Source organism: Cnephaeus nilssonii (assembly GCF_951640355.1).
Source record: "Cnephaeus nilssonii genome assembly, chromosome: 8".
Classification (NCBI taxonomy): domain Eukaryota; kingdom Metazoa; phylum Chordata; class Mammalia; order Chiroptera; family Vespertilionidae; genus Cnephaeus; species Cnephaeus nilssonii.
In genome coordinates, this window is record NC_137079.1 from 12,467,562 (window position 1) to 12,480,487 (window position 12,926).

The window sequence follows — 12,926 nt, forward strand, 5'->3', positions numbered from 1 at the left end:
CACCCCCAGGAAGAATCTTTTGTGAGCTTTATCTGCATTACATACCTTTAAGGATGAGAAATCTTCCAATAGAATGCGTAACGAAGACCTTGTGTCTTTTCTTATCCGCGTGGCTGCAGGCAGTGGCTGTGTCTGTATTCTTACTACGGGAAGTTGTGTTGGTTGCCCTAGTGGCAGTGGTGGTGACCTGGATTCCAGGAGCCCGGGGTTTGTGGCCTTGGTTCTGCTGGTCACCACGTCAGAGACTGTGATCACATAACCATACAGGAAGTCCCTTTAACCTGAAATTCTGAGGTTTTTCTGGATATAGATTTAAAACTCCCTGGATGTATTACTGACACCTGAAAATTCATCGCCTCGAAACCAATTCTCTCCTTCTCTCTCAAGCTGTTAATATGCCTGATTTATTTATTTCTGTTTGTGACACCATGTTTTTCCCTTGTCTTATCATTAAGTCTGTCACCTTGGAATCCTTGTTCTTGGTCATTTGGCCGTAAGTAACTGGTTGCAAGAATCTAAGACTCTGTCGTAGGAAATCTCTATTTGTTTTTACCCTCCGCCACTCCTCTAGCTCAGGCTTTGCTATTAGGCTGAAGCATTGCAAATTACTCTTTTTACAAGTAAACAATATGGACAGTTTCATATCCCCTAACCTAATACGTCGGGCTATTTGAAGGATTTTATATTTTTGGTTTTGGGCACCAGCCTTTCCCCTGTTTCTAAACTTTTTCACATTGCAGGATCCATTCATTCATTCATTTCATAAATAAATACGTATTAGACGTGTATATGTGTCAGGTGCAATGCTAGATGCTGCAAACAGAGCCAGGACTGCGTCACACGTGGCCCCTGTCTCCACACAGCCCACAATTTAATGGAGACAGACAGACGTAGAACATCAGTAATCCTGATGGGGCCTGGGTGAGGCGCCCAAGGGTGAGGGTGTCTTTATCCAGGTGGTCCAGACTGTGGGCATAGACGGTGGAGAGAGAGGTGCCAGCGGTAAGGATGGTGCTCATAGGGACCCAGCGGGAGCAGGCTCTTTCACTGAAGCCTCACATGCTTTGTGTGCTGTGCGTGTCCGTGTGTTGTTACTGTGTGGCACCCGTTGGCAAGAGTGTGTTGTTGGAGCCAGCATGTAGTTTCCTCTGTGAACAGGGGCAAAGAAAGAAAGAGAGAATTTCCCGGAGTTCTGAGTGATGTGCAGGGCGCCGGGCATGGATGAGCTGGCGGCGGGAGGTCAAGGCTGGCATCTCCTGAGGCCCAGGAGTGGCTTCACTGGCCGCCTGAGTGCTGGCCGAGGTCTCTGCCAGAGTGCTCGGCTCAGTCTGCTCCAGAATCTTGCCTGAAGGCAGCAGTGCCAATTTTATAATAAGTCAGTGAAGGGAAACGAATCTTCTAAGGAGAAATAGTTCTTGCCACCAGTTTGATTAGAATTCAGGTTTCCTGTGAAGCTGGACAGAGCTATATTAATTATTCTGAAAAGTGCCATTTTGAGGAAATGTTCTCTTTGATTCAAGTGAAGTTACTTGCACTGAAAAATGGAGTTGGTTTTGCTGAGCTAGTGATCTTAAAAGCACATCGATAGCCCAGCCGGCGTGGCTTAGTGTCAACTTAAGAACCAGGAGGTCACGGTTCGATTCCCAGTCAGGGCACATGCCCGGGTTGTGGGATCAATCCCCAGTAGGGGGTGTGCAGGAGGCAGCCAATTAACGATTCGTTTTCATCATTGGTGTTTCTATCTCTCTCTCCCTCTCCCTTATTTGAAATCAATTAAAATATATAAATATATTGCCCTAACTGGTTTGGCTCAGTGGATAGAGCGTCAGCCTGTGGACTGAAGGGTCCCAGGTTCGATTCTGGTCAAGGGCACATGCCTGGGTTGAGGGCTCAATACCCAGTAGGGGGCGCACAGGAGGCAGCCCATCAATGATTATCATCATTGATGTTTCTATCTCTCTCTCTCTCTCCCTTCCTCTATGAAATCAATAAAAATATATTAAATATATATATATATATATATATATATAAATAAATATATATATATATTTAAAAAGCACATCGAGGATTCTCTCCTCCTTCCCCTCCTCCTCCTCCTCCTGCTCCTCCTCCTCCTCCTCCTCCTCCTCCTCCTCCTCCTCCTCTCCTTATCTAAAGTCAATGAGAACATATCCTTTGATGAGGATTTAAAAAAAGGCAATTATTATAGCAAAAAGAAGAGATATATATACAAATATATTGAGGAAGGCATGAGGACTGTTAACAGAAAATATTTTCATTTACTTAAAGCTGCACTGAAGAGAACTATTTTTTTTGTTATCCTCACCCGAGGGTAATTTAAAGAAAAAACTGATGAGAGAGAGAGAGAGAGAGAGAGAGAGAGAGAGAGAGAGAGAAAGAAAGAAACATCAATCAGTTGCCTCCCCTATGTCCCTGACAGGCTATGGAACCTGCAACCTAGGTATATGCCCTGACCAGGAATTGAACCCGAAACCTTTTGGTGTACGGGACACTCAAACCAACTGAGCCACCTGGCCAGAGCGAAGAGAACTATTCTGACTAATCTGATATTCTGTCATAGTGAGGCAGAATGTGAATACGTGTGCTTAATTAGAATGAAAGTCATCCAGTTATGTTCTTTGCTTTGGTATTCATTTTTGAGACTGTCAAGTAAAATTGCTTTTAGCTGCAGTTTGTTAAGAAAACTAAGAAGGTGCTTCTGTGCCTCACCTAAAAAGCAGCTCCGATATCGTTCAGTAGCTCAGCAACTTCAGGGTCAACTTCTCTGCTGCTTTCTTAGCACTTTCCTCATGATTGTTGCCTCATGATCTCACAATGGCTGCTCCAGGCAGGAAATAGGAAATAGGGAAGGGGTGGTGCCATATCACTAAAGCTTACATCTCATTGGCTAAGTCTTGTCACATGGCTGTCTCTACCCACAAGGGACTCTGGGATATTGAGTGTCTGACTTCTCCACTCTCTATAGTACATACAGGTATGAGAGGGTTAGAGCCTTATTGTAGTTTCTACCACAGAGAAGGCAAAACAGTGATTTCTCAAAAGCTGATTATTAGCTGCTTATACGTAAGGGGAGTACATCATTTAATAGGCTGAACTTCGTGATAGACCCTATTGTTTTTTCTCTTTTACGACACAAAAGTTTTTTGGTAATGCTTACCTATTTTGTAGTTATGTCAATTAAATGCTTTCAAGTCACTTTGTTGTTTGAACATAAAGATTAATATTTTGACCTCTTAAATGAATTAATTTTCAGGTTTTAAATAATACATTGAGAGAAAATGTTCTCAACTTTAGGTATGGCTTTTATATACTTAAAATGTGTTAACAAAAGATTAATGTTTTATTAGTAGAGTATTTATGGTGGGTATTCTACATTGTTAAGTTTTATACAAATTTAAACCAATAATTGATGACATGAATAATGATTTCTTAACTACCTTGGTAAGGTCCAGGTTACCGTGGGTCACTGTTCATAGATACAACTAGACAGTATGTTAATGGTGTGTGTTAGGAGCAATATTCAGGTCAGTGGGAAATAAAGAGCTGATTGCTCCTCAGGAAAATGCGATGGCAGATGACTAAATTTGGAAAGTGCTATGGAGCAGGTGAGTTTAGAATAGACTCTCTTTGGAGAATAAAGAGCAGTGTTAGCACATGACCCACACCTTCCTCACCCTGACCCACACCTTCCCCTCTCCCTGCCCTCACATTCTCAAGCGATAATCTACTCCTCTTCGTGTTATTTCCTAGCTGGAAACGTGTGACTCACCCCGGATTCCCTTGGTCCAGCTGGCCACTAATCCTCCTGTTTTGCCTCATAAACACATGTATGTTTTGCTGCCTGTTCTTACCGCCGCTGACCCCTGAGTGTCTCTTGCTGGGCTCCCTCCTGACCACACCCCCTCAGAGTTTCTCCCACACGCCTCCAGTCTCCGGCTCAGCATTGTTCTGTGCTTCCTACCAGATGAAACCTTGAATGGCACGCGTGCTCTCGCCCCCATTTATGCTGCCAGCCACTTCATCTTGCTGTGACACCAGGAGCACTGGCTTCCAGGGCCTCCTGTACCTCTCTATGCCTTTGTATGTGCTCACCTTCTCTGCTTATCTGTCTGCCAAGTGTGCGAATGTCCATCCTGTCTGTAGAACCCTTTCTTGACGATCCCAGATCATCTTCGCTCTCCCCAGTCTGTGTACTCATTCTGCTATCTAATTATCAAATCATATTGCCGTTGTCGATGACCTATTTCTTCTCTGCTGCAAAGAAGTTCCTTAAAAGCAAGGGCCGCTTTGTTAAGGAAGACATTGAGTAGACACTTACTGGATGAAGTGTCATTTGGGCCATCGATTCCTAACTGGGCACTCCCTCTTATTTGAACACACATTGCCCAATAATTTGCACTTTAGTGCTTTGCTTTCATGGAATATCCCAGGGTACACACCCACCATCCAAGGCTGAGGAAATACTGACCGAAAGGACTTGTGCAGAGATAGGTGTTTTTACTAAGGTTTATAGATACATAAGTTCAAACTAAGGCAGATAGGGGAAGTGGTTGTGTCTCCAAGGTGCGGGTAGAAAGTTAGAGAATGCTCGCTAGCCCATTAGTTCATTACCTACATTTTATTCGCCCACAAACATTCGTTTTCAATGCGGTATCTGGTAGAAAGCACAGACCACCTAATGACTCACTCACATTCAGATAGGTGGATGTGTGCGAGTCGAACAGGAAGAGATTAATACTAGGGAAAATCAATTCAGCAGAGACCCTTGGCGTCTTCAGGCCTCCCTGTACACTACCAACCTCTTCTACGTGCCTCCCTTGCTCCCCAGGACCCCAGAGAAGGTCTGCCCGACCACAGAAAACCATCACGGTAGATTTTGATAAATATTTGGCGAGTGAATGAGTAGATCAATGAGTCTACAAGACACGAGGCCGCAGTATTACTACATTCTGTGTTGAGTTGTGTGTTTCATGGAAGCCAAGGCACTCTCCTGGAAAGTCTTGTCTCAAAGTCAATTTTAATATTTAGAAATCCAGGAGATTCAGTAAATGGCTTGTTTGGCCTTAGGATGGATGTGTCCTCAGCAGCTAGTATGTGATGATGGTTAGTCCATGTCTCTCAAGAATGGTGTTTAGTCTTGAGATGGGGATCTATATGTTTGAGTGACTTGAGCCTGGAAAAAAATGGTTCGGTTTCTCATTGCCTGATACTTTAAGATGATAAATAAGATAATTAGACTAGTTTTAACTTTTATTAAATTTGAGGTTTCTGAGGAGAAAGAATAAAGATAGCAAGCTGTGTTATCCAGCTATTTTTCAAGTAAATATCTTTGGTGTAGGGCAGTGGTCAGCAAACTCATTAGTCAACAGAGCCAAATATCAACAGTACAACGATTGAAATTTCTTTTGAGAGCCAAATTTTTTAAACTTAAACTTCTTCTAATGCCACTTCTTCAAAATAGACTCGTCCAGGCCATGGTATTTTGTGGAAGAGCCACACTCAAGGGGCCAAAGAGCCGCATGTGGCTCGCGAGCCGCAGTTTGCCGACCACGGGTGTAGGGCTTTTGTTTTCCTGATGGAGGTTTCGGTTTCATTCGAATGAATCCTGGGAAGATTGGCTGGGACACAATAGTGGTAATTATCTTGTTGATAATTATCTTGTTGAGAGACATATGAATCTATGTAGACATTAGCGTTTAATTTGAAAGCTTCAGGTTAAATTGATCCTTTGAAATCAGAACATATCCTGTTAATAGGTATAATAGAATATTTTATGCCTTTAAATACAGCTTTTATTATCAAAGAGGTAATATGCTAATAAATGGAATGTAAGGGCAAAGTTTGGTTCACATTATGCTCATTTCTTATACATGATGAAATCCTGTGGGATTTAAGGGAAACTGTTGTGTGTCAGTAGTATGAAATACCCTATGTTTGAGCACTGGGGCTTTGAGCATCACTGGAGATTTTTGCATCATCTCTGATCTTCAGTTGAGTCAGGAGTGAGGAGGGTGAGAGGGATGCTCACATTGGGCCATCTGCTACCATGTGGTACAATTATGTCCTTAGGGAGCTCAGTGTTTGGAGCGGAAGATTGAGGCCACAACTTGCTTCTCCAGCTCTAGGTAGAGTGCAGCTTGTTAGCTTAGTGGCTCTTTTGTTTCCATTTGAAGACATGTACTCTTAGAAGGATAATGTGTCTGTGTTCTTTTCTCCTTAAATGTAAGTCTATTCTCAGTATTCATATACAATAAAACTCACGTTATTTAGAATCCTGTCTAGATTCCCCAAGGAAGAAACACAGACTGACTATGTTGTCTCGATAGCTAAGTGGATTTTAAGTGCTCAGAATTAATTTTAACCATCTTTTAAACAAATAATACTACTTGTTCATTTTGAATAGGTAATATTTACCCCATGGTTAAAAAGTATAAAAAATGTGTTAGAATGCCTTGTATCTGTCTGGTTCCCGTTCTCTTCTAAGGAAAAGCAAACATTGTTAGTGCTTTTATGTGTATTATGCAATAGCTTTGTTATGCCTTTATAAGAAGAAAATAAAACGTGGTCTTATATTCCCATCTTTATACAATAGGGCATATTATCTACATTGTTCCTTAGTATGTTTTTTTTTCATTTACCACAAGAGTTCTTAGTTCTATGTCACAGCTGCGGTGTTCCACTATATAAATGTACTGTAATTTTTTAACCAATCCTCTACTTACGGACATTCGGGTTGTTTCTTCACCCTTTTCTTTGCCAACAAGTTTGCAGTGAAGACCGCTGTATAGATGTTATTTTTCTCCCTTGTAGGATTCATAACAGGATAAATTCTGGCTTCCCAGCTATGAATCCAATAGTTTATGCTAGGGTGTGTTAGAGAAGGGTTCTCGCCAAGCTTTTATGTCTTCCAACATCAACTTGAGTAAATGAAATTATGCAGACAGACGTGACCAGAATCGTTTTAAATGCTTGGATGAGGTTCTCAGGTAGCATTTAGCACTGCAGCATGATGGACAGATCTGAGGATTTTGATCTCTTCCCGAGGCAGAGCATGTCTGAGTTCCGGGCGTGATGCTTGGGTTTTCATGGCTGGACACTCAGGAGCCGATGCTGATGAATGGGCTTCCCCCACTCTTGAAATTCCGGTTCTCAGGCCACTCAGGAAGCCTGAGGAAAAAAGGGGCTGGTGTACTAACTAGTAAGGACAGCTTGGGTTTTACTGAAGCAGCCTCGTTCCCTCCCCTACGTCTCTAGCAAATACTTTCAATACAGTTGTAAGTTAAAATTTAAAAAATCTTGATAATACAGTGGGGGAAAAAAGTAGTTCACAAAGGAGCCAAACATATACCAAAGTCAGGCCATAGTTAAATACTTAACTATGGCCTGACTTTGGTATAAGAGATAATTTGCAGAAAAAATATAAAATTTGGTGCTATAAAGATAGTACCTGAATTCTGAACCTCAGTGTGAAAAACAATGTTTAATATGCTAATTTACATTTAATTAAATACGTTTTCTTATGAAAAAACCTACTAAAACTTACCGTTGAATACTAAAACTCATCTGAAAGACTAAGTAGATGAGAATACTTAATGTTTTCTCTAAAACTGTTAATATGAAAGATTTACCACTCAGATTTTGTAAATAATTATAACCTTACAGTTTTTAAACTTTTGATATTGTGTTAAATTATAAAAGTGATTAGCATATAAATTTTAGAAAGAAAATCAAACATTGTTAAGGTTTCAAGAAATGATGAATTTAAAGCAATGTATCAATAAATAAATGAGTATTTCAATAAAGTATTGGTAGGACATACAGCAATGACACCAACCAGGAGCATGGGGGTATATCTACATATGTTGCAGTAAATTCTAGGTGGTCAAAGAGTTAAAAGTGTTTATTGCTGTCCTGGTTTTGTTGTTGTTGTTATCTTGTTTTTGGTTTTGTATAAAATATAAAAAACACGGTATGAAACAGATGTTTATATGTAAGTTTATTGAAATGAAGAGTTCTCAGGTAATGGGCTTGAATGTGTTAAAGTAACATCTTACCAAGATTATTGCATACATATTTGTTTTAGTTATGAAATATATTACATCTCCACCCCATATTCACTTTCCAAAATGTGTGGGAATAGTAGAGACCTGACTTCGGAGGTCTAGGTCCTGACCTTGAATCTGTCCCATAGAAGCTGCCTGTCTACACCTGGGCAAGGCCCTCATCTCTGAGTATCACCTTCCCTACCAAGGGTGACTGGGAGAACGGAAAGAGAGGAAAGTGAGACACTATGAACAGTAAAACATTATTAATTATTATTATCTGTATAGGAAAAGTAAAATTTCTAAGAACACTTTAGGAAACGAAATAAAGGAATACAAAGCTCAGATATTTTGACATAATTTAAAAATATTTTTCATTAATATAGTGACTTGATAAAGTTGTTCTTCCTTCAAGATTTTAATATTATGACTATTAACTCAGTTACTTTCTCCATCTGGGGAACTGGCAATTATTGACAGACAACTATTAATGATGACTAATAAAGAATCCTGGAGAAACACTTTCCCCCTCTTTTCAAGTAATTTGAAAACACAACAGATATCTTAGTCATTTTAGAACTGGGAATTGTCAAGCATGAGTACAGATGCGAGTTGTTTAACTGTGGAAAGCAGCCATAGAAAATGAACGCCTTTTTTTTTTTTTTTTCTGTTTTTGGCCATTGGTTCTTGGATCACGAATACTGAGGTTTCTTTGTTTATTTTCCTTCAAGCAATCACCGTAATTTTCCTTCCCCTGAAAAATTAGAGAAAAAAATTAGTTTATAAAATTGCCGTGGTTACCACAGAATGTGGATGCCATAGCAAATGCCTGTGAGGACAAGGAAACGTGGGTGTTTTTTACATTTTCTGGTAGCTTTTTTATTTTTTAGATTTAGATTTGTTTTGAGTGTGTGGCCTCCTTGTCTGAAGAAGCTAAACAGCTTGTGTCCTGCTTTCCCGGGCTGTTTGATATTTAAAGTGACTGAGGCATTTGGAATGGCTCCTAAACTGAGCAGGTTTTCATTTAAAATAGAGCAGAGTAGTTCCCAGGGCACCGTGGCACAGAAAGTGAGTAAGCACTCGGCGTGCGAGTATTAACATGTGCTTTAAACAAGATGCTTATAGCTGTTACCACTAGTTGGAAGGGGAAAAACCAGCCAAGCTTGTATTTGATAGAAAATGAAATAGTACAGTCAGGAGTCTAACGCTCTTGACAGTGCATTTAAAGATAAGGGACAAAACGTGAGTAGATTTTAAATGTACACGATGATTCTTTAGAGACTAGGGAGTGACTCGTCTGCAGTATAAATCTTTGTAATGGCCAGGCCAGCAGCAGGGAAGGGGTGGGAAGATCGTAAAAAATGTGTAGGGGGAGGGAAAGGCATTAAAGTCCAATAATTTGTGTTTTTCTTTCAGCATATGTGACCAGCGTATAGAGTCAGGCTAACAGTGACAGTCAGGTTTCTGTACCAGTGTACCTAGGAAATGAGAAGCTACGAAATCAACATGATTTTGCACACAGTTTTTCTGTTTCTGGATTGTTTCGTGTAGATAATTTCTCTGCCCCATAGAGAGCTTTTAAAGTCCCAATGAAAGCCATTGTCTGTGTTCATGAATTCCAAACATTTGGATATGTGATTAATTCCAGTTCTCATTCATATGCTTTCCTTCAGTAAACATAACTTAAATGCATTTCTGTGGCTTCTCTCGTTGTATCTGAATGCATATGGTGCTTATTCTAGAAATCACAATCATATATGTCACTACCTCTTATTAATTCCTTTTGCAGTTGAAAACGGCAGACAGAAGACTCCCAGAAGTTTATGTATCCAAACTCAGACGTCTCCAGATGTGCTGTCCTCTGAGAAAACACTTGAGTTGGCTCAGTATAAAACAAAATCAGAGAACCAGAGTCGGTTTATCCTGCACCTTAAGCAGCTTGTTTCCTGCGGGAATGCCAAGTTTGAAGCATTAACAGTTGTGATTCAGCACCTACTGTCTGAGGTAAGGATATGTGCCCACCCCCCCCCCCCCCAGGCAGTCTTTTCCCCTGAAGTGGGGGACCAGGATGGCGGGGGGGGGGGGTGTGGGGGGAGAAGGGGAGCAGTGTTCATGGGTTGTTTTGTGACTATCTTTACGTTGATGATTGGTAAAATCAGATATAATTCACCCAATTATGCTTTTGCCACTCACTTGATACCCAAGTCACTCTTTAGAAATTTGGGGTGAAACATTTCTTCTCTAGATAGTCTCATAGACCAACAATCGATCGTGCAAAGATATTTGCCTGTGATACGCCTGTGCACCTGCAGTCTATACAGTAAACCCTTGATTTTGTGGACCTCGATTGAACAGACTTTGGATCAAACAGACAAAATTTCCAGCCCGCATGTCATATGTGAAAATTAATACCGTGTTAATGTTTTTAAAATTTATCTTTATTTTTGAAGTATTAGAGATGTCCTTCCTTTTTCCCCCGTTGACTTGCTCCACCCTGCATCCAACTTCACCACATTATTGTCTGTGTCCGTGGGTTATGCATATATGCATATAAGTTCTTTGGTTAGCCTCTCTCTACCCACACATCCATCCTCACCTTCCCTCTGAGATTCAACCTGTTAATTTTAAAATGCTTTTAACCAAGATTTGCTTATAATTAAATTAACAGGTTATTTTTTATTGTTATTAATTCACTGTTGTTATTATTTTTTAAATATATTTTTATTGATTTCAGAGAGGAAGGGAAAGGGAGAGAAAGATAGAAACATCAATGTTGAGAGAGAATAATCAATCAGCTGCCTCCTGCATGCCCCACACTGGGATCGAGCCCACAACCCAGGCATGTGCCCTGACCTGGCATCGAACCGTGACTGTGGTTCATCGGTTGACACTCAACCACTGAGCAACACTGTTGGCCAATTCACTGTTATTTTTTAAAAACTTTAGCAAATAGGCCATGTGTTGAAAAAAAATACTGTAGTAATTTCACCAACGTAAGTAAATATTACATATCTACAACTATAGTGTACATATTTAAATACAACAGTCACCACTCGTAAACAATGTTCCGTGAATGATTAGCACATGATCACACTCCATCTCGAGGTAATTGGTTCTTTTGTCTTGTGGCTGGACTTTCTGCAGCAGTTTTTTATTTATTTTTTATTTTTTTATTTTAGAGAGGAAGGGAGAGGGAGAAAGAGATAGAAACATCAATGATGAGAGAGAATCATCAATCGGCTGCCTCGTGCACACCCCCTACTAGGGATGGAGCCTGAAACCCAGGCATATGTCCTGACCAGGAATCGAACCATGGCCTCCTGGTTCATGAGGCCATGCTCAACCACTGAGCCACAGCAGTTTTTTCCCTTCTCTTTATTAAGATATTACATATGTCTCCTTATCCCCCCATTGCCTCCCCACACCCCGCCCCCCTACTCATGCCCTCGAGCCACAGCAGTTTACACACAGGCTGGCTGAATGTTCCCACATGGGCCAAATTGTGCCCAGCTATGTACATTTCTGTACTCTCCGTGACTGGTGAATGCACACATTTGTTAGACTTAATTCAGTATAAATTTAAAAGTACAGCCTGGCCTGTGTGGCTAAGTGGTTGAGCATCGACCTATGTGCCGGTTCAATTCCCAGTTAGGACACATGCCTGGGTTGCAGGTTCCATCCCCAGTTCAGTCTGGGTGAGTGTGGGAGGCAATCAATCCATGTGTCTCTCCCACATCGATGTTTCTCTCTCTCTCTCTCTCTCTCTCTCTCTCTCTCTCTCTCCCTCCCTCCCTCCCTCCCTCCCTCTCCCTTCCTCCCTCCATCCCTCCCTCTCCCTCCCTCCCTTCCTCCCTCCCTCTCTCCCTCTCTCTGTCTTTTTCTCTCTCTCCTCCCTCCTCCCTCCCTTCCACTCTCTCTAAAAAATCAATGGGGAAACAATGTCCACCAGTGAGAATTAACAAAAGGAAGGGAGAGAGGGAGGGAGGGAAGAAGGAAAGAAGGACAGACATTGATGCTAGAGCTGTTAAGAAATTTGACGATCATCAGACGGCTAGTAAGAGGAGGATCAAGACTTGAACTCACATCTAGGACACTTTGAACTGAAAAGCCTCTATGAATATCCCTATGTGCTTTTCCATCCTTCGTTCAAATGCCATTATTGGGCTACTACTTCCTTTCCCGCTAACAAACACATGTTCAGATCTTCCTTATAGTGGCATCCCATCACCACCTGCATTTAACTTACATTACATTTGGCAGGTTCCTTGGGCAGACAGCCGAAGTTAAAAATGCAAATTAAATAGGTCAGGCAGTTCTGCGTTCCATGCCCCTCAGGAAGCAGAGGACAGGAGTCAGCTCTTCCTTCAGCTGTATTCTCAGTCCCCAAACACCCGGTGGGCATGAACCTTCCACAATCTGTGTGATCCTGGTGTTTAAAGATATTTTCTTCCCAGCCATGGCCACCGGCGTGGCTCAGTTGATTGGAATCATCCTGTGCACCGAAAGGTTGCCAGTTCGATTCCTGGTCAGGGCACATGCCCGGGTAGTAGGCTCAATTCCCAGTAGGGAGGGGGTGCAGGAGGCAGCTGACTGATGTTTTGCCCTCACATTGATGTTTCTCTCTCTCTCCCCCTCTACCTTCCTTCCTCTCTCTCTAAAAATCAATTTAAAAATCGTAAAAAAAACACACACATCATACTTTCTTCCCATGTGACCTGGCTCCTAAACACAAGCCAAAGACACATTATGGGGTGTTCAGTTGGAGAAAGCAATTCCCACACTGGAGGATAACCTCACAGGACGGGGCGTGCTGAGAGATGCTTTGCCAGTCGAAGTAGGGCAAAATCTTAGTGTATTTTAGGG

At 41.5% G+C, this 12,926-nt stretch overlaps 1 protein-coding gene across 5 annotated transcripts in view; it reads left to right on the forward strand.

Moving 5' to 3' along the window:
• MTUS1 (microtubule associated scaffold protein 1) overlaps nt 1–12,926 on the forward strand; it is a 131,419-nt gene that overhangs the window by 89,555 nt on the left and 28,938 nt on the right. For all 5 annotated transcript variants that reach the window (XM_079779090.1, XM_079779091.1, XM_079779088.1 and 2 more), the window contains one exon: nt 9,853–10,067. In XM_079779090.1, the coding sequence (XP_079635216.1) occupies nt 9,853–10,067 (215 nt within the window). The remainder of the gene's footprint in view (nt 1–9,852; nt 10,068–12,926) is intronic.